At 43.3% G+C, this 27,958-nt stretch overlaps 2 protein-coding genes across 5 annotated transcripts; one reads left to right on the top strand and one right to left on the bottom strand.

The window, feature by feature from the left end:
* Positions 1 to 4: 4 nt before the first annotated feature.
* On the bottom strand, positions 5 to 27,672 carry dock6 (dedicator of cytokinesis 6). Of its 4 annotated transcripts, XM_069715523.1 has the most exons (50): positions 27,428 to 27,671; positions 25,441 to 25,528; positions 24,393 to 24,571; positions 24,103 to 24,171; positions 23,826 to 23,952; positions 23,188 to 23,400; positions 21,363 to 21,448; positions 21,167 to 21,233; positions 20,754 to 20,903; positions 20,574 to 20,654; positions 20,190 to 20,346; positions 19,899 to 20,029; positions 19,575 to 19,668; positions 19,286 to 19,448; positions 16,302 to 16,419; positions 14,815 to 14,885; positions 14,573 to 14,711; positions 14,356 to 14,457; positions 14,163 to 14,249; positions 12,897 to 13,128; positions 12,410 to 12,574; positions 12,136 to 12,308; positions 11,366 to 11,467; positions 10,855 to 10,938; positions 10,307 to 10,402; positions 9,999 to 10,139; positions 9,606 to 9,719; positions 9,327 to 9,497; positions 8,750 to 8,889; positions 8,444 to 8,613; positions 8,179 to 8,330; positions 7,695 to 7,877; positions 6,892 to 7,018; positions 6,716 to 6,800; positions 6,420 to 6,516; positions 6,199 to 6,333; positions 5,695 to 5,847; positions 5,385 to 5,543; positions 5,201 to 5,301; positions 4,920 to 5,112; positions 4,690 to 4,833; positions 4,432 to 4,563; positions 4,311 to 4,325; positions 3,644 to 3,769; positions 3,466 to 3,555; positions 3,144 to 3,380; positions 2,922 to 3,065; positions 2,622 to 2,728; positions 2,351 to 2,524; positions 5 to 1,507 (listed from the first exon to the last, which is right to left on the bottom strand). In XM_069715523.1, the coding sequence occupies exons 1-50, from the start codon at positions 27,475 to 27,477 to the stop codon at positions 1,465 to 1,467; spliced, it is 6,357 nt and encodes a 2,118-aa protein (XP_069571624.1). In that variant the 5' UTR covers positions 27,478 to 27,671; the 3' UTR covers positions 5 to 1,464. The 4 variants fall into 4 exon arrangements, with proteins under 4 accessions (XP_069571624.1, XP_069571621.1, XP_069571622.1 ...); XM_069715520.1 differs by lacking the exon at positions 10,855 to 10,938; XM_069715521.1 differs by lacking the exon at positions 11,366 to 11,467.
* On the top strand, positions 17,117 to 18,973 carry angptl8 (angiopoietin like 8). Its single transcript, XM_069715524.1, has 4 exons — positions 17,117 to 17,612; positions 18,168 to 18,317; positions 18,480 to 18,590; positions 18,673 to 18,973. The coding sequence occupies exons 1-4, from the start codon at positions 17,307 to 17,309 to the stop codon at positions 18,697 to 18,699; spliced, it is 594 nt and encodes a 197-aa protein (XP_069571625.1). The 5' UTR covers positions 17,117 to 17,306; the 3' UTR covers positions 18,700 to 18,973.
* Positions 27,673 to 27,958: the final 286 nt, after the last annotated feature.

The raw sequence follows: 27,958 nt of genomic DNA, 5'->3' as shown, positions 1-27,958 counted from the left end.
GCAGTGTAGGGAGAGATATTTAATAGAAGGCAGTGTAAATAAATAAAAAAAAATAAAAAAAAATGCTTATCTAATCGGTAAAAAAAACAACATTTCCAGCCTTGTAAAAGCACAGATATTTTAGTGGTTACAGTGTTAATGTGCTGCAGTTCGTTTACAATAGTGCAATTTAATAGATACAGCAGTTGGAAATGGCTACACTGAATGCAAATCTTCTACAGCAAGAGTGGTGGACGTATACAAAACATCTGGAGTGTCTTTTGGACAGCAGGTCACATCCAGTCAGAAAGAAGACTTGCCTCCGCAGCCAGAACGTATCGGGGCTGCTCTGCAGGGTGACGGTAAAATGTCAGTTTGAGCATATTTGTTTGGGTGAAGGAGATGGCCCGGCTGAAGGCAGCGCTTCTGTGATAAACATCTGATGTGACTGCAGTGCATTACAAGAGAATTTCACAGTAAAACAATAAAAGTAAAACCTTTAAAACATCTCATCCTGCCTTTTTTCCCCACACAATGCTGCTTTTTGTACAAACCCTGAGGCCTGAGCTTGCATGGAACGAACCCACCAACTCTCGATATTGAATTCTTCTAACGAGAGTCGGGACGATAAATGTGAAGAAGGAATGTCGGTTATTTGGTCTGTTGTTAACAAAGGAAACCTCCCTGGGACTATTCAATAACTACGTCTGGCATTAAACACTACGAGGAATAGTTAAAAAAAAACATTTACAAATTAAATAAAGCCTTGACACAAAACAAGGCAGACAGCCTCTTCAAAAGAAAACGTGGAAATGCTAAAGAACCAACCAGTGACGATTTGGATGCAAAATGTGTTTTGGTAGAGGCAGCCTGGTAAAAAGTTAAAGCCAGATCAAGGTCAGAGAGATTACTTTGGGTTGTCAGTCAGTATAGATTACTTCAGAAACGCTGGCATTTTAGAGCCTCGCTCCAAATGACAATGTTTACAGAGCAGATAACCTTCCAGTATAAACAGCTGAGGCTTTTTTTTTTTCCTATGGAGGTGTGAGAGAGGTGGTGATGGGGGAGATGGTTCAACAGGGAGAGAGGTGACAACTGTGTGTGTGTGTGTGTGTGTGTGTGTGTGTGTGTGTGTGTGTGTGTGTGTGTGTGTGTGTGTGTGTGTGTGTGTGTGTGTGTGTGTGTGTGTGTGTGTGTGTGTGTGTGTGTGTGTGTGTGTGGTGGCAGTGCTGAGGAGGAGGGGGGTTAAGCCATGACAGGGTGGCCGGAGGGTGGTGGGGGTAAAATAACGAGCTAGGCGAGGGAGAGGACAGAGTGTGTGTGTGTGTGTGTGTGTGTGTGTGTGTGTGTGTGTGTGTGTGTGTGTGTGTGTGTGTGTGTGTGTGTGTGTGTGTGTGTGTGTGTGTGTGTGTGTGTGTGTGTGTGTGACAGTTGGTGTGCAGTGCAGCGGGGGGAGGGGGAACAGACGGGATGAGATGGTCTGTCTCAACAGTCGACTCTGCGGAGACTGGACCGACTGTAGGAGTTCCTGCAGGGGAGAAGCAAGATTATTAAAAAAACCACAAAAAAAACCAACTTGTATTGGATGTTTTGTGTGTGTGTGTGGATGTAATGAGTATAATAAGGAATTCTGTGACACTTTATAAGGAATTTTTTTTCATTTCTAGTTCATCAGACTAAAAAAAAATCTGGTCTTTGTGGCGTCCCACTAAAGGCCTGCGTAGCTTTAAATGAGCATCTAGTCTCCAAGAGTGAGACTGAACTAAAATCCTATTGGCATTTCAAAGACCAACGGAAATCAATTTTGTCTTAATTTACTATTTCAAATATAGAATTCGATTTTGAATGTAAGTTTGGAGGATCAAAGTAGCTCTAAAATTTGACACGTCCCTAAGTACTGTAGCGTCGCTCTGGCAGGTGCTGTTGACTGTAGCTCTGTTTTTGATTATGAACCACAAATCCACAGACCGTCACGTGAAAAAACAGAGCTGCAGCCAAAAGATGATGAAAACAAAAAACATATGGTGATAGTTTCCATAGTCAAACAGGCTCCATTACTTCAAGAAGTCCACCAACTTTTACTATTTGCATCTGCCGGAACTGAAATCACAAAAATGTGTTTTCGTGTTCATTCGGTGGTGACAAACGGGCTATAGCCTGGAGTATGATGAAGCTTGGTGTTATGTTGCTCTTGTGTTGGTTTGATGGGGTTTAAGAAGCAGCATGAGCTCATTTTGTGTCCCTGTGCATAGGCGTGTGTGTGTGTGTGTGTGTGTGTGTGTGTGTGTGTGTGTGTGTGTGTGTGTGTGTGTGTGTGTGTGTGTGTGTGTGTGTGTGTGTGTGTGTGTGTGTGTTTAATGTCTCAAGTTACCGTTGTGTTAGCGCAGTCTGAGCTGGCAGAGTTCTGTATAGCTGGGGGATCTTGCGGTTGATGAGAGGACCCAGAGATTCTTTCAGTTTATGGTAGTTCCTCTCCAGCTCCCTGTGGTACTCTTTCTGATCTGGTCCAATCAGGGCTTTATTCTTCCTCAGGGCATCCTCACACCTGCACGAAAAAAATAGGAGAGAAGACGCAGGGAGTCGGGGTTTGTTCTTATTAGTTGCACGGCAGACTGTGTCTGAGGCGTGGAGTGTGTCATCACCTCTTAGTGAAGTCTTTAAAGCAGAGGCGCAGTTTGTTGTGATGGCGGAAGAGCTTCGGGTCATCAGGAATGTCAGAGAGAAAGACCTGCGCCACCTCCAGGGGGCCCTGCGAGGGGGAGAAACTGTTACATGTCTGCTGAGGAATGTCTGTCACTACATAAAACACCGCCCCAGACTTGAAGCCCCATTTTGATGGGATCATTATTCCGGGGAGGGGGGGAGGATATGTTTGGCTTTTGGCATTTTAAAGAGGCATATAATTCCTGTGCATTATCGGTCGCAGATATGGAAACGGGCACCTGGTTGACGGTGGTGCCCACACAGCCCTGCAGCACCATTTGCAGCATCTTGGGGTCTGCGGGATCTTGGTTTGTGGCGAAGGCGAGCTCCTGCGTCTTCTTCTGCATGTCCTCTATCGCCACCTCCATGGGGACGAGTATGATCTGGAGAAGCGAAGACGACAGAATGAAAACGCGCACTGTGTTCGGACCGCGCCTGATCTCTGCAGAGCAGACACCCACCTCCTCTTTGTGGAGAACGTTGATGCGCGTCTTGATGTAAGGGAAGGCGTGATTTGTCGTCAGGATGGTTTTGCGTTTGTACTGCTCGTGCAGGTCGCCGTGGGCACGTCCGTCCAGAGTGAAGGGGGTGCAGTACATGAAGGTACGCAGGTTGTAGTTCTTGTCGAAGTAGGTGATCCGTTCCTTCAGCTCGTACGTGTCGAAGAAAGGCTCGACGTAGGTGATCTGAAGGTAGGCCTGAAACAGTCACGAGTACAATTAGATGTTTTTTTCTAAATCTGTAATGTTTTTCTTCAAGTCACAAATGCACATATCACTTTACCTTGCTGGGATCCAGTTTGTTTTTGTCAACTGGGTTGGAGTCCTTGATAATTTCCACCACCTCATCCCCAAACCTCACTGAGTAGAACTCCTGTGCACCAAAGAGATTTATCTTTAGACACATGTTTCTCATAAATCACTGATGTCGCTTCTATTAGAGTCGTGAGGAATTAACGTGCCTCGAGTCTGTAGGAGATCTCAGCTAATTTGGTGATTGATGGCTCCTTGTAGACGAACTCTTGCTCGTCCAGGTCTCCAAACTGAGAGCCGTAGAATCCCACTCGGAAGTAGGTCCCAAACATTCTCTAATCACTAGTTATAGGATGAAAAGTTGAGATGATTAAAGAGCGTATAGGTTGAATGAATTAAAATCAGCTGACAAGAGAGCTTACATGAAAACTCCAGAATGTACAGAAGCTGAAAATCTATTGATTCGTTCGATTGATTGAATTTGTGGACTCATTACTCAAGACTCTACCCCTTGTGCATTTTCACAGATGAAAATGTGGAAATGATCGGCCTATTTTTTGCTGGATAAAGAAGGCAGGATATTTTGTGATATAAGAACAACAGTTGTAGGAAAAAAGGGAAAATATATATTTAGGCTGAGATGTAGTTTTGCCACAGTAGGAGGGCAGCAGAAAGGAAACTGTTTCATCAGTTGTTTTGACTCGACTATATCCAAGTGTGAGAGCAAAGTTTTGTATCACTCACCAGCAACATGTCATCCACACAAGAGCGGAGAAGAAAACAAGCGATGAAGAAAAAAAAGAAGAAAAACATTTTTAACACAAAATAGAAAATAATTTGACCTTATATACTTAATATGTGAAATGAGTTTGTTACCTCCCATCCTGAACTCTGGAAAAGTTGAGAAAAGAAAAGAGGAATATAAGAAGGGCATCAGGATAAACACTGACCCTCTTTGTTATTTACTGGCGAATCTAGGATCAAACTGTCAACTCACTTGGTTGTAGACTTTGTTGAAGGCGTCCTGCAGCTTCCCATGGACGGTAGCCAGCTTTTTGAAGTCTCTGTTGGCTTCGTGGATAGGCAGCAGAATCTTGTACACTTCATTTATGGCCTCGTACATGGCAGCCTGTGGTTACAGCACAAAGGAACAGCAGCACATAACCCCTACTTCAGCCGTGGTAATGCTGTAACACTGTACTGTGTCAGCATGCAGTCTGTCACCGAGCAAGAGTCAAGAGAATTTGAGTCATACCATGTTAAAAGAGGCAGCTGCTTGTTCCAGGAGGCCCACCAGGCCGGACTCGCTGAAATACTTCCCAGCACAAATGCCCTCCTCCTCTGGAGACAGGACGTCATCGGATACCGCTGACTCCTCTAATATGTTGGATGAAATATGCTGCAGAAAGAAAATGCACGAGAAAATGTATACGCTTGCCCACATGTATTGTTTGTAAGTCGAAGAATCAAACAGCACGCACTGACCTGAAATGTGACACAACCAATTGGCAGGTAGCGGCAGTCCTCAAGCATGTTGAGGTATTCTGCCACCAGTGCTGCGCTGTGGACCAGACAGTGGGCCGCCTCAGCATGGTTCCCTCTCTCAGAGTGCTTTCCTGCCATGTTCTGGAGCCACGTCAGGCGCAGGTCAGGGGAGTTCTGGTAACCCTTAGCGATCCTGAAACAGAAAATCAGAGAACATTTAAAGTTTTGTAGGTGACACTTTAATTTATTTTTGCCAGCCTCACTGATTGGCGTCTCTGTACCTGTACATCAGGTCGATGAGCATCTCTGGATCCTGCTGATGCTCTTTCATTTTCACAGTGTCAGTAAGAATCATGTGCAGGTTGAACACCAGATCCTGGACCTGCAGGTTAAAGGTGCGTACACCCCAATTAGTCCACTTTACCAGATCTAGACATTGCAAAGAGAGTGAGGTATGTTGCGTACCTGCTCTGGGAACGGTGTGTCACGCAGCTCTAGGTCCTCTTCAGCATATGTCAAGATTGTTTTAAGCGACCGACGAAGATGCTCTTCGTTAAAATTCTGTGATGTTCCCACCAAGGAGGACAGAGACATGGTGACCTGCATCTTCACTCGTGCAAAGTTCTGGAACAAAACCAAAAAAATAGGGCACGTTGTGACTTACAGCGTAATCAGAGTCTCTATTACACAAACACCCTGTGTGTGGTATGTCCATGGCTACACGAGAACATCAAAATGCAATTTGCAGACAAAGCAAAATAATGTCTGAACTCACATTTCCAATCTCAAAGTTCTGCCTCATGAGCAGGTAAAGAGATGCCGAGGCGTGACTTCTGACGGAGCCGACGCTGCTGCTGCAGTGACGCAGGAGACGGAGGCACAGGTCTGCACAAAGCTCAGTGTCCTCTTCAAACAGCATCTCTGGAAACTACACACGAAAACACACACTTTCACTTCATGCAGTCTACTCCGTACACACATTTTGTACACTGTATTTTACTAGAAAATTTTGAAGCAAAAAATGTTTGTTGTTGTTGTTGTTGTGCACAATAAAAAAAATTAAAAAAACAGACAAAGAAAAGATAAACAAGAAATAATTGAGTTGCCTTGGAAACAGTGCAAGGAGGGTCATAATGCAAAACAGTGATTACAATTGGGGAGAAAAATAACTAAGGAGTTGAGTTACTAATATTTCAGGATAATTTTACCGTCTTAAAAATGACAGCAACCCATCAGTGAACCTATGGGAACTTGACACACTTATACAAACTGTACTTACCTTGAAAACAAGAGCTCTCTGTGTAGTGAAGCAATGCTGCAGAAAGAGGGCACTCTGGTTGCCTGCCATGCTGTGGAGAAGCACTCTCAGCACCCCGCCTAAAACACTTTCCTTCAACTCCGATGCAACCACAGTCTGAAAGAGGACAGAGACACAAAAAACATAAAAGTACTGCGTGTTAACAGTTGGAAAAGGGCATCTTATTTTTCCCGCTGTTTTACCTTGACTATAATTTCCAGTGTGTCCAGTACTATTAGAGACGCCTCGGTGGCGAGGTTTCCATCCACCACAGACTCCTGCTCCATCTCAGCCTTAGTCCTGGAAGGTGTTATTTTACAGTCATCGGTATTATAATTCACAACACAGCAACATTTAGACGAAGCATTATACAGAAGTGTGTACATGATTTAAATTCTAGTCCAGAAATCTATTCGTCATTTCCTGTATTCTATGCGTACGTCAGTCTTTAATTTAATTTCCTCAGTTAGCACTGATGTCATTAATGTAAAGAACATACTTGTCGACTCTGTCTGTATTTTGTCTCCAGTGACTGATGTTCTTTCTCCACCGAACGTTCTCCTGGCTGCCATAAGGACTCCTTTCTGTTATAGGGAACAAATGTCCATAAACACAAAAACACACAACTCTTTGCCATCTCTCTCTCTCTCTCTCTCTCTCTCTCTCTCTCCTTACCTCTGCAGCGGCGCACCATCTCCTGACGAGCTCCAATGGTGCCCAGTATGGCTTCCTCCAGTCGGGCTTTCATGTCTTGAGACTTTTTAAACGTCAGGCTGTTGATCCTCTCGAGAGACTTCTTCCCCTACGACGACCACCAACCATCACAGGACAAATAAAACAAATGTTAGTTCAGTAAAAATCTACAGTAAAAGTGAGGGGGAGCAGGCTGGGAATTTACAAAAAAAAAAAAAGTTCTAAAAGTCGGAATTAAGATATAAACTCGATCTCGAAACAAGCACACACACAACTACAGCATCCTGCACTTTCTGGTGATCAATACAGTAAACTGTCTTGAAAAAAACTACTAAAATGTTGTACTGTGCAAATGGAAATGCAAAAAACAGCAGTAAACTGATGATGTGTGAACTTAAAGGGCCCCAATGCACTATGCATCATGTATATATTATATATGACCTATAGCTTAAGATGTATTTTTTTCAAACATGCCTTTCAGGAGCAGCCACGAAGGCAATCTCAGACAGCCTGGCAATTTCACCATTAATGGACTTATGTAACTACAGTTTGTGCTACCATAGTCATTATTGTTTGTTATTAGACACTTTTGCACAGATGTGATTTAATCTGTGCAAAAGATAATTATATCATCACATAAAGTGCAGTAAGTAGAAAAAACAAACAACATCGATCAATATTTTCATACAAATTATTTTGTGAGTTTGGCACTTCCTTGATGTTATTTCATGTTGGTGTAACGGTGATGAAAGACTCACAGCAGTGACAGTGCCTGGCTATTGTACCTTGTATTCAAAGCAGGAGACACAGAGATGCAGCAGATCCAGTAAGCGGTTGATTTGCAGGACAGACAAATCAGACACCCAGTTCTCCAACAGGGCTGCATCTGCATTCTTCAGCACCCACAGGAAACACACCAGCAGAGTCCTGCTGCACTCAGCAGACAGAGAGCTGGTCTGGCGCCCAGCCTGGTGAAGACAAACACACAAACTCAGTGCCAATCCTGTAATCTGCTCCAGTGTAGAACAAAATGGCAAAAAAGTTAAAAAAAAAAGAAATTGTACAGAGAGCCACCTACAGTATGAGAGGAGCAGTTCTGCTTTATAAAAGAACAACATGGGAAGAATGCAAATGTTTTTTAAAATCAGTGTTTGTTTGGAGTGATCGTCTGTCAAAGTGAAGCAGCAGCTTCCCACACAGAGGCCGATCTGTGACCTGTCAGCCTGTAGCGCCCGGGGGAGCAGTCTGACCCTCGTCGCTATCACTTACCACTGTGGGCAGTGCGAATGGGTTGGCTTTGGCATGCGGCAAAGGGGAGCCGGCAATTGCCATGGCAACAGACTGACTGATGGTGTTGCTACCGTCTGGGTCAGCATCGTCAGTGTGGGCAGAGGCATGGCGGACCCGAGCAGGCGAGGAGTCTTCAAAGAAATAAGAAAAGCACTCTCAGGTACAATAATCCTGCAAATAAAACAAAAGAATCGTGCGGAGGAGGAACACAATATTCGCGGGTTGCACATATTGTTCTGCTGACCAGTGAAGTCGTGGAGCTGATGCAACGTCTCCATGACGATGGGGATGAGGGGCAGGTAGAGCTGAGCAACGTGGGCTCTGACTTGAGCGTCCCTGTAGCGAGGGTCTGCATCGTGGCTACACAGCAGGGAGTGAACAGCACTAATGGCCTTCTTGTGAAGGAAGAAAACCCTGTGGGGTAATGAAAGAGTTTATCAGTCATCTTTAGTGTATTTCTCACTGAGCTCCTACACTTTAAGATGTGCTCTATTTCACGTTGAACATCCAATCTGTGACAGTATGTATACAACTACTACTAAGAACCCACCCTTCACCATCGGGATCGAGCATGAGCGACAGCTCAGTTAGCAGCAGGCCAGACATGAAGTGCTGCTGGCGAAAAGGGACAGAGAGCTCAAACATGGTGGCCACACCGTGGTCTTGCACCATACTGGAAAATGCTGAACCCTGTGGATACAGAAAGAGATGAAGATGAGACGGGAGGATGTGAAAATATCATGTAATAGCACTTTAAATTAATGTTGTGCATTAATGTGTATGCATCGATGCATTTGCATTAATATGTGTGTGTGTGTGTGTGTGTGTGTGTGTGTGTGTGTGTGTGTGTGTGTGTGTGTGTGTGTGTGTGTGTGTGTGTGTGTGTGTGTGTGTGTGTGTGTGTGTGTGTGTGTGTGTGTGGGAGGGAATATATATATATATATATTCTATGGTTCCGCATTATATAAATGCAGATGGACATCAGCTACATCTGAAGACCATATACAATGCAACACATCTCTTTATGTAAGATACATATTTTTGGACATGATCCCTGACAAATATAATAAAATAAACTAAAACAAAACTTAATGAGGTATATTGCATTTTCCAGGCCGCTTGAGTACCTGTGAGGTCGTGGAAGAGGTGGAAGGGGAGGGGGAGGCTGGAGGGCTCAGTGTTGAACAGGGCAGGTTGAGGATGACATAATGCTCATGGCTGCAGACGATACGAGTGAAGTCCATCCTCAGGGCGTTCAGAGAGCTGGGGTTTTGCGCTGTGTGAAGCTTGTTGGCAATCTGTTAAACGCAGTAGTTTGTAGAAAATTGTGAAAAGCTGGGACAGTACGAGTGGGAGCATTGGAGTTTTTGTGATTTCATGACAATGGGGAGAAGAGCAATGGGCACCTGTTTGTAGTAGGAGCGGATGAGGTTGAACACAAAGCCCCGGTCCATGAGAGACAGCAGGTCATTCAGGAAGAAGGCCAGACTGCTATTTAACCTCTCCACAAGCTCCACATCCTGACAGATAAGGAATGGAAACATTCCATTATGTGGGAGAAAGAGGAAGAGCATCAGCAAGACGGAGAGTATATATACAAAAAAAAAAAACATTAAATGCTGTATATTACATTATTTGAATCAATTTTTAATCGGGTATGGGAGAAGACGTCTTTACATTTGACAGAAAAACTAACACCACTTTCATTTGTTGTTACTCTGTACACTCATCTTATTGTTTTCAAATGGACTCCCAGCAGTTAATTCCTTGGACGTGGTTTAGCTGCGAGTGCTCTGTACCTTGTGGTATCGGCCGGCGATGTCTGCACTGATGGCACACACAAGTGCAGCGATGTCGTCCACAAAGCGGTCTGGGAAACGCTGACGCCTGAGAACTTCCAACTTCGAGGTCAGGAATAAGTGATGGGACATGCTCTTTGTCTGTGAGGAAAAAGAAAACATAGTCACTTCATAAAAACTTTGCCTTTCCTGCTACGATTATGTGTCCAACACCATGTTGTGTTTTAAGGGTTTGATTTTGCCGTATTTTCTTGAAACCAATTAGACAATGGTATAGAATCATTCTTTATTCTCAAAAGCATACTGACCATAAGCTGGAAGAAAAACCAGGCCTGCTGCAGCGCCGCCTCCCTCACTGTGCTGGTGCTGACCACCCACTGTAATGCCAGCTCCTCGTGGAGCAGCTAGACCCGAACCAACACAGATCAAGTTTTAGCTCACATGAGGAAATCCTTTCAGAAGCTAGAAGCTATTAATATTAAAATGGTGCGTGTTTGCTTTCACTAGTCCTGAACTGTAAGTGTGGTTTGAGAAAGTGTAATTGTCAGTTATACAGGCTCTAGATACAAACTGAAAAAACATAATCTAATAATAATCATAATAAAGGTTTATTAGTATTTAATAAAAGCAACACTTGAACCAGTGCTGCTGCCACAGATTTAGTCTTGATACCTTTAGATAATAAACTCAAATTTTTACACCAACTCATATTAGTAATATATATTATATTGTGTTAAAATGTAATGAATGATGATGAATGTTAATGATACTGAAAGTTGCTGAATGTTAGAATGAAAATATGTTAGTTTGTCATGAAGAATGTCACTTTTACAGTTTAGTTAGATGCCAGTTTTACCTTCTTTGAAATCTGCCTTGTGGGAATTGAAAAGGCCACGCTGTCCAGAAAGGCAGACATGCGATTGCAGCTGCGGTCTTTTGCCTGACATGAAGTGACGGTGAGGTGAACACACAGAGATGAGCACAAAGTGATGTGAAAATGGACGGATGGAAGTGGATGTGCGGGCCAGAGAACTTTCTATGAGCTCTGGTGAGTGCAAGGCACGAAAGAGATCTAACAAGCCCCGGGCAGAGCTTGTGTCACTCAAACACAAAATATATGGTCTGTTAGGCAGCAGAAGAGAGGATGTACTGGGAAGGATGGACAAGGTGTAGTCATGGGTAAAAAGGCGTGACAGATGGGATGACACTCGCGCGGTGAAAGGCAGACAGACAGAGATGCAACCCCTGAGAACTGAGGTAGGAAATGGCCCACGAGATCTGATCAGAGGAGGTGCAGGATGGAGGTGAAGGAGGCGAAGGTGAGGTGGAGGAGGCGAAGGTGAGGAGGAGGAGGAAGAATTTGGCACCTGCTTGAGCTCACAGCTGGAGTTGGGGTTCCGGCGTAGCACAGATCTGGAGCCCCCAGGGGCATAAGCAGAATTTACCCAGGAGTGGGAGCGGTCAATGCCCTGCCATAAGCCACCGGAGACACACACACACACACACACACACACACACACACAAACACAGACATAGTGTGGAAAGAGGCAAGGGAACAGTGAGTAGAGGGAGGGTAATTACCATACAAGACATTATTTTTATAGGATTAAATGAAAAAATTAAGGGCATGAAAAGTGAAGAAGAAAGGAAAGCGGGGGAGATCAAAGGACGGAGGTAGTGTATGAACACAAGGGACTGAGGCACAAAGCATATTTGTATTGTTGACTAAGCAGTGTGATAAAACGGTTGGCAGAGTTCTTAGTCCACCTGAGCTTATTGAATCTGCTGTGAAAAGTCGACACGCTGTTATTACAACAAAATAACAGGGATTTTGGCGGAAATTTGCGATATGCAACAAGGGATGTAATTAAAATATAGAAGAAAAAAAAAAACATAGACATGATGATTTTGTGTTGCTTAGCAATAACAACATTCAGATTACATTTTAATGCTTGACAAAAATAAAATATAAGACCATTTTAAAACAAAAAAAAATGGTGCAAATTAAGCAACGGTTAGAACCAATGTGGTGCAAATTTGTCACAAAACATTAAAACAAAGACCAATAAACTGGATGAACTCTACAACTGAATGTAATGACTTTTAAAAGGACTTAGACAGGACAGGTGCAACTCACCTTGCTCCCTATGATCCTTTGCACCTCTTCGTCAGGAGAAATTGGAGTGCTAGCCAGGTCGGGGTTGGAGTTGCTAATACTCTTGGAGCGGGACAGGTGCAGGCTGCTCGGGCGGGGCGTTGCCCTTGATAAGGTAGCGTACTGCATGGGCAAATCATAGGACTGGGTGCCTGCTAGTCATGCCGATGGGGGGGAACACAGATGTTAGCAAAAAAAACAAAACGTTTTTGCTGCTTTTTATATCCAGGTTGTAGAGTTCAGTCTGATGACTCACCTGTCGGAGGCATCGCAGGCTCGGCAGTAGGCACACGGAAGCAGTAATGGATGTAGGACGCCAGCAGGTTGTTGCGGCCGTGCTGGTCTTGGTTCCCCTCCAGGTTTTTGTGGATCTGGTTGACCAACAAAGCGATAGCTTCGAAGGCAGCCCGACCCAAGTTCACTGTAAATAAATTGAGAGTGAGAACGATGGGAGGTAGAATTTAAAACTACGGCTTAGTCACAATGCTTGTCCACATGCTTAACCAAAACACGGATACAATTTGATGCATTTATTATTTGCGTTAAACCGGCATCTGCCACATCTGATGTCATATTGTGTGCGTCACTAAAGTTGAAAATAATAAACATTTGGATGTACAGTAAGCTGCAAAAAGTAAAAGAAACTGTTCTGTTTATCAAGTAATTATTAATCATCATCATATTCTCTTCATTTCCAAACCAGTATTGATAAAAAAAAAAAATAGCATCCATAACCTGCTCACCGATTTGGCCTGCGATGACCGGAGGGTAGACGATGAGCTGAATGAGTTTGCTGAGCAGCTGATGCAGAAACCTGACGCAGGTATCGAGCAGAGCCCCTCTCAGTGCAGCCATGCTGGCCTTCAGCTCCCCCTCCATGTTCGCCTCGCTAATGATGACATCCTTGAGACGGAAAGGGAAGGAGTACTCCTCCAGAACATACACCAGAGTGAAGAACTTATCCAGGTGGGGGTCCTAGAGGCACAGACAAAATGTACACTCAGTACCAGTAACCAGTTGAACTCGGTTGAGTTTTGATTTGGCAGCTCAGTTTTTACACATTTGGAATTCCAGGAGACTTTTAAAGGCTAAATCCAGTGCATTTTTCCAAATTTAAAGTGTCATGAAATTGCATTAACTCACTGCTCACAATATATGTACGCCTACAGAACTGTAATACACTGCAGAGGTTCCCAAACCGTTCAGACCATGTGCCGATATGTACCAAACCACAGTTTGCTAAATACCATAAAAGTCACTGATTTAACTGAAATAGAAATAGAAAGGCTAAATTAACGACAACATGAGGCTGCTAAAATCAACAAAGGGGTCTACTTGGCGACTCAACTGCTGACTGACTCATCTTCAGCAGTGAAAGGTTTGTCTGACCTGTCAGGTCCGCCCTTATCACTTCACTCTCGACTGTGTTTTTGACCTTGCACTTCAGAATTTGACTCATTCGGCTTGACTGAAGAGTCCGAATCAGAGTTAGGCAAGCTCATGTTAGCTGTGTTGGACATGGCATCACTCCATGTTTTATTTTTAAAATATTGAAATGATTAACAACTAATTTTGACATCATTGTGATTTGATGTGTATATGTAATAACTGCTGTCTCTAATAAAAGGAAACAAAAGGACAGCTTCGTTTTGGACTTGGGCCAGTTGGAGTGCCATTGTAAGGCCTTTCAGGAAGGCTCTTGCGTACCACCTATTGAAGGGGGTGCACGGCTCAAAGTTTGGGAATCACTGCACTACTGCATAATGAAAATAAAGACAAAATTCCTCTGAGTTCTGAGTCATTAATAAGCTCCATAGTTTGTTTTCTTTCCACATACTATGGCCATTTATAATTATAATATTCAAAAGTAGAAATGTTGTTGCTGATTATTGTAATTATCCACACTTCTCCCAGTAACACCAAACTAATAGCCATCGAGGGTTTTACAACCAGGTGGAAAAATCCCACAGAAAAGCAGAAGCCTCAGTGCAAAAAGCATATTTGCGTACCTGAGTGTGAACGGAGGAGGCCGCTGTGACCTCGACACTGAACACTCCTTTGTGATTATCCACCCACTTCATGCCAGGGAGCTGAACCTGCCGCAGAGTGACATCCAACTCATTCAGCACTAAAGTCACATCACAGAGGAGGAGGTGATGGCGGGAGAACTGAAATGCACACAATGTTTTTAAACACACTCACGTCAGGGGTGAGTACGGAGTAGCTCGGTGGAGGTTTCTCCACAGAGACGGGCAGACTGAAGGAGCCGGTACGTAGTCGGCCGTGCTGCATCAGAGGGATCCACTGCAGGCGGAGAGGAAGACACGCGAGCTCTTACAAACGGCAAGACAACAGAAAGAGCTATCGAAGTGTGTGGGCGTAAGTATTAAATGTGAGCCAGCTGAAGGAGTGTGCTCACAGTGTAGCCCACAGGGGTCTCCAGAGGAGTGTTCTGTTTGGGCTGGCAGCTGATGTGGTAGAAGGTGAACAGCAGATGGTGGTTGTCAGTCAGATTGGCAGGAATCTTCATCTTTATCTCCTCATAGAACTCAGGAGACCTGACGAGCAAGATTTGAATACAAAGTTTAAGGAAGGCAATGTGAAAGAAAAGAACAGTTGGGCCGACCAGGCAGATTATTGATACAGATGACTGAGCCTTACTTGTTATGGTAGATGACAGGAGTGTACGCCTCTTTAAAGAATTCAGCACAACTTGACTTTCCAAAGATGACCTGGTTAAAACGGCAGAGTATCCATTAGTTAAAGGCCTATTTTTTTTTTTTTATCTTAATGTCATCTACATTTGTAAAATCCAGACAGTTTACATGAGACAATCATTTTAAAGTGAGACCAAATTCTACATTTTGAGCCTTAAACACTCACCATTACAACACATGTGTAAAGCTGTGGCAACCATGAAATTGTAGTTTCTATTTAAACTCATACTAGTTTAGATACATAGAAGAGGTGGAGCAAGAGTGGTGGGTGTGAGTATTGAGGGGAGTAGTTCTGCGATGCCAGGACTGCTGTTGAGCCTTCCCGGGGTGTCGTGGGCCGAACTCGAGGCAACACCGGTGAAGGGAGGTGCTCACTTAATAACCCCAGTGAGATACTGGACACTCTCACCTTGCTGCTAAGCCTTTGTAGAGTCTTCATTGGGTGTATAAGCATAACATGAGTGGTGCTAGCATGGCATCCTGTAAATTAGTGAGGCGTTTGGGAGGTGAAGACGGGAAGTAATCTTGAGTCAGTCATCCTTTGCTTGGCACTTTTTGTGGACTTTAAGAAGTAAGTAAATCTCCTATGAGGGAGAGACATTTATCATTTGTGGTGTTTGACTTTGTAACTAAATCCATCATGTCAGCAGATGCTAATCAGAATGCAGTCCATTGAATGTTTTTAATTAAGCATCTCAAAATAAACAGTTGGTGGCGCTACTTCTCCACTAATGTGCAGCAGAAGTAGGGAGCGCAATGAGATGGCGTCCTTAGAGGAGCGCCAGTGAAACCTCAAATGGGAGGAAACAATGAGGAAACAGTGATGGAAATATGAAACTTCTGTTTCATCCAACTGTTTTTACATGGAAAATGATTCAAACGATTATTCAGAAAGATTGCAGTCAGCTCAAATAATTGCGATCACGCAATTATGTAATAATTGTGACAGGCCTACACACAAGCTGTGAAAATTGGAAAATAAGGAGCACATGAATGATAATGGATTACATTGGATGAGTGGTTTGATACGTTTCTTTGGACATTTTAGGACTTTTTCTGCTGTAAGGTGTCACCAGAATAACTGACATTAATTTAATTGTATGCTTGTCTCCTTCCAGTTCTACAGGGGCTGACTGTTTCATACTTAAAAGGAAGAATTTTGGTAGCGTATGATTTTTACCCAGTACAGTATAGCGTGCATCAACCATTTGATATGAAATAAATATAAATCAGAACTATAACATAAAAGATGTTCTGCACTTACTAAATATAACTAAATTTCCCTTTCCTTGCTGCTCAAAAAAACACATCCCTTTGAAGTTCACTCTTCAGGGAACAGATCATATAGTATTTCACTGCCTCCAGGCTGGGATTTCATTTTCCTGAGAACGTTGCGGTTGCATCACTGGATAATGACTGACTTTAACTCACCGGTAAAGCTTGACTGGGGTCCTCTCCTGCCATGAACTGAACCTTCACAGCAATGTTCCTCACCGAGCCCTGACGACTGCTGAAGTTCAGAGTTTGTGGGTAAATGTAGAGCAGGTTCCTGTGAGGCAAAATAATGCAAAGCACAAGGGGAGAAAGAGAGAAAGACAAAAAGGACAGAATTAATAATAATAACAATAATAATAATAATAATAATTTTAAAAAACACCAAGCCATGAATTAACTTTGTTTGATCATTATTTGATTAAATTTCTGTTCTGTCATTTGTCAACAATATCACAGGTCATTCTTTATCAATCATTCCTGACAACCTACAAAACGCAATAGATGCATGATCAGAAAATGAAAAGATAGTGAGTTCACGTGGGAGGAGTGTGACTCTGTACTGGATTTATTTGGTGAGAGTTACCTTAACTCCCGTCCAAGTTAAATATTAGAGGTAACTGTTGTTCATTTTTTGAAACAGCTGATTTGATCCACTTGTTAAGGGGCACTGACTCATCACGCAGTCACACATGTATAATACGATAAATAACATTTACTGCACAGATTATGATACTTCTCATTGTTTAGCATCATATTTCCTGCATCAGACAGAGTGGGACAAACACTGTAATGTATGTTGCATGTGTTCGCGACCTAAATTACAAAATTAGTACCTCAGGGGTTAAATTTCAAGGGAAGGTCACTGAGACAAAGGCCATGGACAAGACCTGTGATCAGACCAATACTGAGCTAATGTTTTACCACGGTATTGCATGTACACATCCAATATAAAAGGGCACCAGCAACCCTCCAGATTCCTCACCCAGTGGCAGATGATGCTACCGTCTGCACAGCTACGATAGATAACAAAATCTGTATTTTGTAGCTGCCCTCTCTAATTTTTAAGATAATACATCAAACAAACTGTCCTCTGAACTGACTTAATTGCTGGAAAAGAAGTTAAACTTTTGAACAACAGAGTGAGCAACAGAAATTATCAGAATGATCTGGAGCCTGTGTCTGCTTTGTGTGGCCGGGAGTTTAAGAGCAGCCAGTGCAGGGCCGGTCAGGAAAACCAGCAAGATGGAGGAAAAGGCTGCGCCACAGGATGAAGTCAATGTGCTTATGTTTGGAGTCATACAGTTCAGCGAATCCCTTAACTATGTTTACGAGACCACTGAGGCAAAGATAGCAAAAATCAGCCAGTCTTTGAAGAGCCACGAGGGGACTCTGCAGAAGCTGGAGCAGCAGACTGAGCAGGCTGCAGAAGTGGAGAAACAGATCAAAGGAGTGATACAGCTGCTACAGGTAAGAAAACACAGAAATATGTAAACAGTGGATTCCCCATGTGATTGCTGGATGCTTGTGTTACTACAGGAGCGATAACCACTGAGAATTACGATCAAATTGAGATCTTGGTACAACATGCGGGAGCGGAGGAAGATTGAGGGAGTGCGTTGTGTGTCTGAAGTTCCCGTCAGATTAAACTTCCGTGAGAGACAGACACGGAGGGAGAGGCAGAGAGGGGCGACAGCTGAACAGACATAACAAAGCAGCCTATTTAGGGATCTGCAAAAACACAACAACAATGCCTATAAACTCTGTTAACATTAAAATCTTATGTTGCTGTTAGTGCTTAGGCATCTTGCTCTTTTTTTTTTGTAATTGACTCATTCATCAAACAATTCTTTCACTTATTTTTCTGCGGTAATAAAGACACATCAAAGTCTTGTCTCTAAAGTTGGGGGGGGGTGTAAGTGTGTTAGAAAGCTGCATGCTAACACTCTGGGGACGGCAGCTGCCAGCTGCACTGCGACCATTGTTCGGGAAAGAGGATAATATGGCCAGATGCTCTTTTCATAGGCCCAGATGACCAATCAAGAGGCTCAGACCAGGATTACTAAAGACTGGCTCATCAGCATGGAGAAGGAAGAGGTGGCGCTGAGGAAAAAAGTGAGGAGGTTGGAGATGTATCTCAACAACTCCATACCCACCAGCATCAAGGAGCTGCAGGTAACAGAAAAGTAAAATCCAACTCCCAAATTTAAGAACTGTCACTCCCACTGATAATCCTAAAGCACATGAGACTTTCCATTTACTTCATGTTTTGAGTACCAGTCGGTGATTCACTAACATGCAGTAAATAGGTTACTTTAACTTTATTTCTGTTTCCAGGAGAGAGCAGCGGAGCAGTCCAACATCTTGCAAGATTTACAGCATTTGACCCAGTTCCAAAAAGAGACGATTGAAACTCAGGAAGAGCAGCTCTCCAAACTGCGTGAGATGGTAGGTCACTTGTTCAGAACATCTCATGTTTTCAGCATTTGAATATTTCCATTCAATTAAATTTTCAACTTCCTTCTTCCAGAGTGAAGCGACGACCTTGTCATTTTAAGATTCACCACTGATTCACCGGCGCTCTGAAGTCCATCTACATCTCAACTCCTTAACATCACTGCACTCCCTTCCAACCCTGCTATGTATGCTATAGATCAGCTGTATCCATAAAATATTGTTCGTTAGTACCCTCATAAATATATCCTCATTGCTATGGTTCTCATATTATATTTTTCTGTATTTTTTGTCTTCAGTGATATCAATGTGCTTTCTAAACTTTGTTTTTAAAAAGAGTCATTTAAATTCCATTGTTAAATTATAAAAAAAAATATTTCAGCAAAGAGCATCTTGTCTTATTTATAAATACATGCTGTACAAAGAATTTTTTTGAAATCTTTTTGCTTGTTTTTGTATTTAAAAAAATCAACACAACAAAATGGCATCAGTAAAATTGTGTTTCAGTTAGAAAATCATGCAGTGAAAGCTTCTGTCCTCTTTGCTTAAAACCACACTGAACTAAACGCAGAAAGAAATTATGAATCCAACACGCACAGCTAGTCATGTACACAACGACCGTGTGAATATTTATTTGTTTAATAGAAGAAACTATAGTTTGTGGGTTTCTTTGATAGGCGCGTGCTCACCTGTAGGTTGTGTGCGGCGTGTACACGTAGCGAGCTGGGAACTCCAGCACTTCTTTGGTCGGGCGAACGCGCAGGTCTGGATAAGGTTTCACATGAAGCAGCTCTGGTGATAAACAATAATGAGGCGAGTCCGGAGCTGGAGAAATGTCAATCTTCAGCTGAGCTAGAGGGGTGAAATAAGTCAACAAGACAGAAAACCCATGAGTCACAAATCCTCCATAAACACTTTTACATGGGAATCCAGACAATTTCACATAATTATCCTGACGATGAGAGCGTGTCGTGATACCTGTGACAGGCCGAAGCCGCCGCAGGACAGAGGATGGCCTGCGCATATCTGCCAGGTACTTGTAGAGGTCCTCATCGCTCAGTCTATCCCCCTCCTTGGTATGTGCAAACAGAGGAACAGAAGAGTTTGTGCATTATAAAACTCTTTAAATCGCATTATAAAATAGTTACAGTTCAGTCAGCCAGCTCATGTGTAATAGAATATTGTACATGTGGAACGGATAATAATGTGGATAATTTGGCTTCTTTACATCAGGGTCAGGATAGCTGTGACAACATTTGCTACTAAATATGTCTCAGCCATCACTGCCAGACTGAAACTGACCTGTTTGAAGAAGTTGGTGACCGTAAGCGTTGCTGGACGGAAAGTGGCAAAGTTACACATATCGTCTCCGATACTCATCCGCTCAATGCCCTTCTTCTTTCTCTCATTCCACGTTCCATGGCCCTTTCGTTCTGGTAGAGAGACAAACCACAAAATATAACAGAGATGCGTGCTCCACGTGTTGGGAATAGGGGATTGTTTTTGTTTTTTTACTGTAAACAGCTGAATTCTCTGCATATGTGCGCATGTGACATAACGTATTAAATTGAGGACGCTAGGAGTCAGCAGTACCAGAGTCAGAGTCCGGGTCGGACCGATCCAGACCTCCCACACTGCTGACAATGTTGAGGAGGTGAATGGCCGTCCAGGCAAAAGGCATACGGAAACGGCCAAGACGACTGCATGACTGCTCGGCCTGAAGACGCAGCTTCTCCAGCTTCTCCTTGTGCTGCAGCGGAACGAGACAAACCACGATGAGAAGATACCGAAGGGGCGTGAAATATTTGCAACAGCCAACAGACTTGGCCTGCCAAAGGGGACGGTAAATATTGCAGCCACCCAGACAGAATTGAGTAATGCTTGGGACCAGACAGTAAAAGGGTCCCATGTGTACAGTATGCTGGCTGCAAGCGCCGAGCATTGCAACAGTTTAAAACACATGTTTGGCCCCGTTACCTTGGAGGAGTCCGATTCTTTCATGACCATGTAGGGTTCACAGCATTCGCCGATGTCTCCTTGTTGAAGGACTTTTTCAAGCTAAAATACAGCACATGCACTAGATGGTTAACACATATGAGGTCATTATTTATCACATCTATTCGTCATTTATATGGTGTGTTTAAAAACTCTCGGTACCTTAATGACCAAGAAGATATCAGCCGAAGGGTATGTGATGGAAAAAATGGCAGAGCGGGCCAGTGTGGATATGGCTGTGTGAGGTGTGTGGGGTTTAAGCAGCCCCTTCATCTGATCCGAGTTTAGGTCAAAGTAGAAATTCTCAGAGATCTGTCGGAGGAGAGATAAGCGGGAAACGGCGGAGGGAGGGGAAGGAAAGATGATAATGGAAATGCACGTCGAGGGATTATAATTCAGTTTGGACCCAGTGATCTAAACCGCAAGACCACTTAGACCTTTTTTTGAGACAAGGGAAATTGAATTAGTCGAGCATGAGCTCAGCATTACGTAAGTGGTTTTACAGGGTGAACGTCAATGAAGGAATACTTATTATATCAAATAAAAAATCATCTACAGGAACAAAATAATAATACCTTTTTCTTTTCCTTGACGTCATAAAGGGCAAGTGTTCCAAATATTGGCTCAATCTCTATTTCAAACCTGAAAAACATACAAAACATACAATGGTTATCAAATACACTGAGTGCATTGATGTGTTTTTAGTAATAATAATAATAATCAGAGCGTGAAGACTTAAATGTCAGACGTTATGTTCAAAATGTTCCTCACTTCAGAGACAGACACTTGACCATGATCCTCTGGCCACAATGTTCCTTGGGCACTTCGGGAAGAGAGCATCTCTCGACTGCTTCATCCTGCCACACAGAGAGACAAAGCCACACACCAGCATAACATTTACACAGACGTCATGGCAACGTCGTGGCAGAGAAACAATGATGTGTGCACAGACACAAAGTAAAAAGGATGGAGCGAGTAAAAAAAAAAAAAAAAAAAAAAAAACACGGAGGAAAGAAACGCAAACAGTTCCCTTGAAGTGGCTGGATTTGCAGACATTATGGACACTCACTTCATGGGAACGCTCAGTGATGTTACTCTGAGCTGAACAACTGCTAGCTACATGCACATTTCTGCTGCCTGCATTCTTGAGGAGTGATTTCTGCCACGTCATTACAATCAATCTGTGCGGTCGGTGCTGTAAACTCTGCTTCTTTTGGTTTTCATTTTGTTCTCCATAAGTTGTTTACACAGTGTAAACGAGAGGGGAAAATCACCGGTCTCTTTCTGTTCAAAGTTTGCTTGCTACTGACTACGTAATGCGTTTACTTTTGAGTGCCTCTATTACAGCTGTCGCCTTCAGTTCAGAACAGAAGAAGCTCAGATGAGTCCAGACCGAATTATCTTCTTGGACAAAATTGGCCGATCAACGATATATCATTATCAGTGCATATGTTGGCCGATGTGGAAACCTTTATTAAATGATGCACAAAAAGATGATGGGGTAAATTGTTCTCTTTGTGTTTGTATTTTCTCTGCTGTTATCGAAAACTGTTCATTTCCCCGTGAAGTTTACCGTTTCAGTGCACATGTCGGTGTGGATAAAAGAAACTGTAAATATCCTGCCTCCATGACATATCCTTGTCACGTGTGTCAAAAGTGTTTCATAGCCACATCTCAGGGACCATTACAAAAGATGTATGCTTATATAAACTCGATAATACACTATATCAATCTATTGTTATTGGGAATTGTGTTTTTACTCCAATCGGCATCAGCTCCAAAAATCCAGAGTTGGTCAGGCGTTACAGACAAACACACCCATGATATCTCAGCAGCCTATTACGTATGACAGAATTATCACATTATGACTGTTTCTATGGCTGTTTTGCATCACAGAAGAGCTGACGATAATGCTCTCAGTCACCAGTAACCTGACCTTCACTGCTAAAAGCTACCGATTCGGTCAACAACTATTATGATTCAGTGCAGTCTGTTCACTAAGTAGATCTGCTTATAAAGATGTATTTGTACATCTATAATTCAGCCATGGTTTTTATCACACCAACGTGGAAACAACTAATTTGATTTTTGACTCGTTTAAAAAATGCTTCTAAATCCTGTGTAATGCTAGATTTACTGAATAAAGTCGTGCTCGTCTGAGGGTACTTATAATCAAACGTTTATATTTCAGGGTTATTTCCTGGAAAAGGGTTCACGTACGTGGTATGCATTCATTATCAGTGTAGTTTGTTAATGGTTAACGATTCAGACAATCATCTCATTCATTAAATATGCATCAGTTGCTGTGTGATGAAGCATCACTGCCTATTTTCCCCTAAGATGAACAAATCTAATATTAAACATGTCAAAATGTAATAATGTCCAATGACTGTGGTCAGGGCCAAAATACAAAGGCTAACCCTGCATTAACTGGATAAAAGCTTAATAAACTGCTTTACCGAAAATAAACTAAGGATGAAGTGTTATAAGACATTTATTAACATGATGAAGTCACAGTTTAAAAAACAACAACAACTTTATTATAGTATCTTCCATGAAGGAGGCAGAGGCAGATACAGGCGGGTTTAATACGAACCTCATCAGGGGGGGGGTACAGGCCGAGCAGGTCACTGTGGCGCCCCTGCAGGCGGGCCTCAGTGTTGCGGCGGTCCATGTCCTCTGCGGCTGTCCGTTCCAGCACGGACGGCAGGAGAGCGTCTGGGGAGGAGTTCTTCAGGTCAAAGATGCTGGAGGCCCAGCTGCCCCGAGGAGTCTCATCAAGGCTAACTGACCGCCGCTTTGCGTCATCCTGGAACCACAAAAGACTGGAGAGGTGAGATCATGTGTTTCTTTTTCTTTCAGGCCCAGATGTGCTATGAGGAGAACAATATGCTAGAGATCCCATTACCTTATTACTCTTTTAATATGATTCATCTGGAGAATGTGTAATGGATAAGGTATATCCACTTAACTATTACTCACTCATCCTTATTGTCAACTGGTTGAACAGGGTGCAACCCATACTGCTTTCCACATCATGATGAGACACAACTAATTCGGCATCCATTCTCTGCATCTCTTTACTCAGCCATTAAATGACGGAAGTTTCAGGAGTGAGACAGCTTTTAAACTTTTAACCCTGGCAACACTAAAACTGGTTTAATGAACCTAAATTGGCTCGATGTGCCACTCAATGTTTAAGAAGCTTCAAAGTCCTTTGAACATTGCAACTACCTGATCATCCTGGCGCTCAGCAGCGACAGCCTCATCCAGTTCAAAGGTCTGTTTGACCAGCCCTCGCTGTCGCTCCCTCTGCCGCTCTGAGTTGCATGGGGTGTATGTGGTGCTGTAGCGCTGATGTCTACAGGAGATGAAGCAATAAAAGTTGTCCCGGTAATAATGTAACTGTCAATCACGTGAAGAATGAACAGGGAAAAGTGGTTCACATTATTAAACAATACACAAAGAACACGTAGAGGTTTGTTCAGCTGCTACAACCACAACCTCTTACTTTCTTTGAATGACAAGCCAGTCATCAGTGTAGACTGCCAAGGCATCTCTCACTCTGGGGTCCAGTGAGCTACAAAGAAAAACACATTAATAATTGAGCAAAGCATGCTTTTAATATTTATATTCATTCAGTGTCACAGAGAGAAAGGCTTTGTTCTTGTCTGTTGTGATGTTTGTCCTCTATTACAGTGATATTATTGCTCCGCGTGCGTGTGTGGCCGTGTTAAGAAAATAGAAGCATTTGCGTGTTGAAGTATGAGGGTTTTATTGGCCATTAGTAGTTGGACTCACTCCTCTTCCTCAGGCAGTGGCGGCTCCAGTGTAGTGCACTCTTTGTCCAGCTGGAGGAGCTCCAGGTCATCCTGGGGGAACTCCATGAGCTGTCTGAGGGGGCCGGGCTCCACCCCAGGAGCGTGACTGCTGACATACTCCTCGAAATCCACCGGCTCAACCACCTCCGTCAGGGGCAACTGTCAGTCAGCATTAGACTGTCATGTAATAATAACTACGACTTCATATAATCTGATCAGCTGCATCAGAAAGATTTACAAGGCGCAGTACAGTGAGGAGACAGGCTGCCCTTACTAAAGACCAATACAGGATTTCTGGCCTTCCCACATTCATTAATATCACAGAAAATATGAATAGTAATATTACTGTACATGCATGGGGGGGGATTAAATTTGTGTTTGAGCAGTGTGTCCATTTCTTTTTCAGTTTTTGGTTCTCAGTTTTTACAAGTCATGTGCAACATCCAAACTACAATCTGCCACATGAACGTCTGCTCAAAGCCACTTCAAAAAAACAAAACAAAAAAAAATCGAAGAACACAGAGGTATTTCTCTAAATTACAGTTCCTTAAAGTAATCTACAACAAATTTTAGCTCGTCTCCGTTGACTTTATAAAGTGCTCTTACAGTAGACTGCAACGAAAAACATGGGTGTAGTCCAGAACCTACTGATTGGGAGCTGGGTCTACAGAGAATATAGACTCTCTGCTAGTCTAATTAAAACCATACTGGCATCCTTGTAACGTGACAAAACACAGTATTTTATATAATTACGCCTTATTTTATTTTGGCTGAGTATCCACGATGAAACCTTGCCCGGCTGCCGAACAGCGCAGGTGAGCGAGAGCAGGTATACATGTCTGAAAACCGCCTTCCTTCACGCTCGCTGTCAACACTAATTGAAACTGCACTACCTTTCTTGCATCTTCTTTGTGTCTAAACTTAGGACAACCTCACAAAGTTACACCCATCCACTTCTGGCCTCGCTAATTGCAGCTTCAAAGCAGCTGGCCTGAAACTCTTGGCAGGTTAAATACAGGGTGACTCACAGGTTGATGTGCGCCTCCTCGTTTCTTGGACAACTGAGGAGAGCCATAATCTCTGGACACTTGTTTTCTGACCTCTGCAGCAACCGTCCTGAGAAAAAGAAACATTTGTCAATCCGAAAATGAAATGAAATCCTCTTAATTGTCAAGATGTATGACGTTCAAGTTAAATTCAATATAAATCCGTATATTTGTGTGCATGCATAGAGCCCAGATTGTGCCAATGTTCGCATTTTCTAATTCTTCACTGAGAGTTACATTTTCAGTATTAAAAGCTCCATTAGGGAAGTGACACGTCCACCTGCACTTGCATGGCTCAGCTTACAAGTTTCACACACACAAAATCCTACTCAAACTGGGAAGTCCTTTCCCTACCGCACAGTTTTCTGGTACTAGCAGCGATGCTGAAGGGCAGCAGCTGTTCTGAATAGGGACTCGAGCGGATCTCGCAGAGAGGTGGTGAGCTGGCTCCAGGGAGCAGGCACAGAGCCAGAGCTCTCTGCCTGGCCTTTACGGACTAACGGCGAATGGGAGGCTTAAGGACAGACAATGCAGGAAACAAAAAAAAAAAAAAAAAAAAAAAACCCAATCCTCTCACGGAGACAGCAAGCAGCTGCTCCTCTAAAACTGCAACATGTCTGTTTCTCTCGTGCAGACAGCTGAAAATGCTTCACCATTTCCGTCCGTGATTACATAGCTACTGGAAGGCCATGTAATTCTTCCCATCGATACTTAAGGGCTGTTGCGACAGAGATGACCCACGACCTCAGCTTCCATCTTATTTCCATATAGCTGAGCTTTCCTGACGGTAACCTTCTTGTACATCACATTGAACTTAACGAGACAGAGCTACATCCGTAGCGATGTGGAAACAGTCTCTGCAGCTCTCTACACCTCCACCTAAAACAGGAAAAAGGAAAGCCATCGACTGCAAAGGCAATAAGCCAGAACACCCTTTCCCACCCTTTCCTGCATCCGGCACCAAACAATGCTCCGGGTCCCACTGAGGAGACAGGACTTGAGGAATGCAGCAGCAGGAGGCTGAGCATATCTCTTCAGGATGTGTTATTGTCCACCGTGAGATGGGATCTGGACCAAAGTTTATAAAAAAAATAAAAATAAAAAAAAAGCCACAGTTGTAACTCGGGTGAGAAACTGTTCAGCTGCAGGTGAGGAATACAAATCTACCACCTTGTTTGTTGTCTGGAGGAGCTCGGGTGTCGGTTGAACCGATGAAAGGTGGGATGTTTTTTGGGTGCAAAAACAAAATCACATCTAATAGGAAGTAAATCGGCTGCAGCTGCTGTACTTTTCAACACACAAACTCGTTTTTTTTTTTTTCTTTTCACGAGACGGTTGACAGGTGTGACGCGTTTAAACGATTTCTCCTGGAATCTGATCAACATTTTATTTAGTGTCATGACAGATTTCCAGTGCTTCAAACCTTTCAACGGAGAGGGAGAACCAGTTTATTACATGTGGAAACAGGTCGCTACAGACTCGCTACGAGGCGTTCACACGACACGATAAATCTGTTCAACGTCCCTTGGCACCATTAGAGCATTTCCCTTAGTATTTCTACTTTTTTTTTTTTTATTTTTAATTTTTAATACTCCCTAAAAAAACCAAAAAAAACAACCCACAGCTTGGCAGGGTCTAACTGAAGTAGCTCAATCGTGTTTGACAACAATGCTCCCACGATGCTACACACACACACACACACACAAAAAGGTCTGTAAAACAAGCCAATTAAAGTCCTACGAGGTGCCAGAAACCTCTCGCAAGAGCGCAAAGTGCTTTAAATTAACCTGTGTTTCGTCGCAGCGGCTGTTTGTCCTAAGCGGGTTATGTTTTTGCGATACCTCGCAGATCCTAGCATACTTGGCTATGCGTGCCGTCCGTCTGTCCAAAGCGGGTCACTCACTCTTTACGCGCAGCGAGCGGCACCCCTCGTCGCCGCTTGAACAAATAACTTCAGTTTCTGTCTCACCGGTTGATTTTGTGAGCAAACGCCCTCCTCTCGCTCGCTGCCGATGTCATTTCTCGTCCCCCATGTGAAGAAAGTCTTCCCAAGTCAAAACTGAAAGTGCTTCTTCTCCTCCTCCTCCTCCTCCTCCTGCCGTACTTTTTTTTTTTTTTTTTTTTTTTGGCTCTCGGTCCCGTCTTCTTGTGAGTGTGTGCGGGGATGCGGACTCTCAGACCGCTTCCTTCTCCACGCCGGGACCGGGCGAGGGATCCCCTCCTTGTTCCTCCTAGCGGCCGGGAGTTGAACCGGGGCCGTTGACTGTCGTTTGTGCGCTCGTCGTACCTGCCACCAACATCCGGTAGAATTTCAAAATAAAATGCAAATCTATTAAATTGCATTACGCGCAACGATTACAACATTCATTTTTACAGCATCTATTCAAACGCGTCATTTTGTGCACTTTCAAATTACAATATTGAGGATTTTTTTTTTCTTTCTTTCTGCATAGTGCCGTGAAGATCACTACTTTACATCCGGCATTCTTATACTTCCACA

Source organism: Brachyistius frenatus, unplaced genomic scaffold (genome assembly GCF_029030835.1).
Source record: "Brachyistius frenatus isolate BFR_SWC_R1_liver_20210118 unplaced genomic scaffold, ASM2903083v1 Contig_144, whole genome shotgun sequence".
NCBI lineage: Eukaryota > Metazoa > Chordata > Actinopteri > Embiotocidae > Brachyistius > Brachyistius frenatus.
The sequence above is the reverse complement of the archived record's forward strand: the minus strand, read 5'-3'. Positions and strand labels throughout refer to the sequence as shown.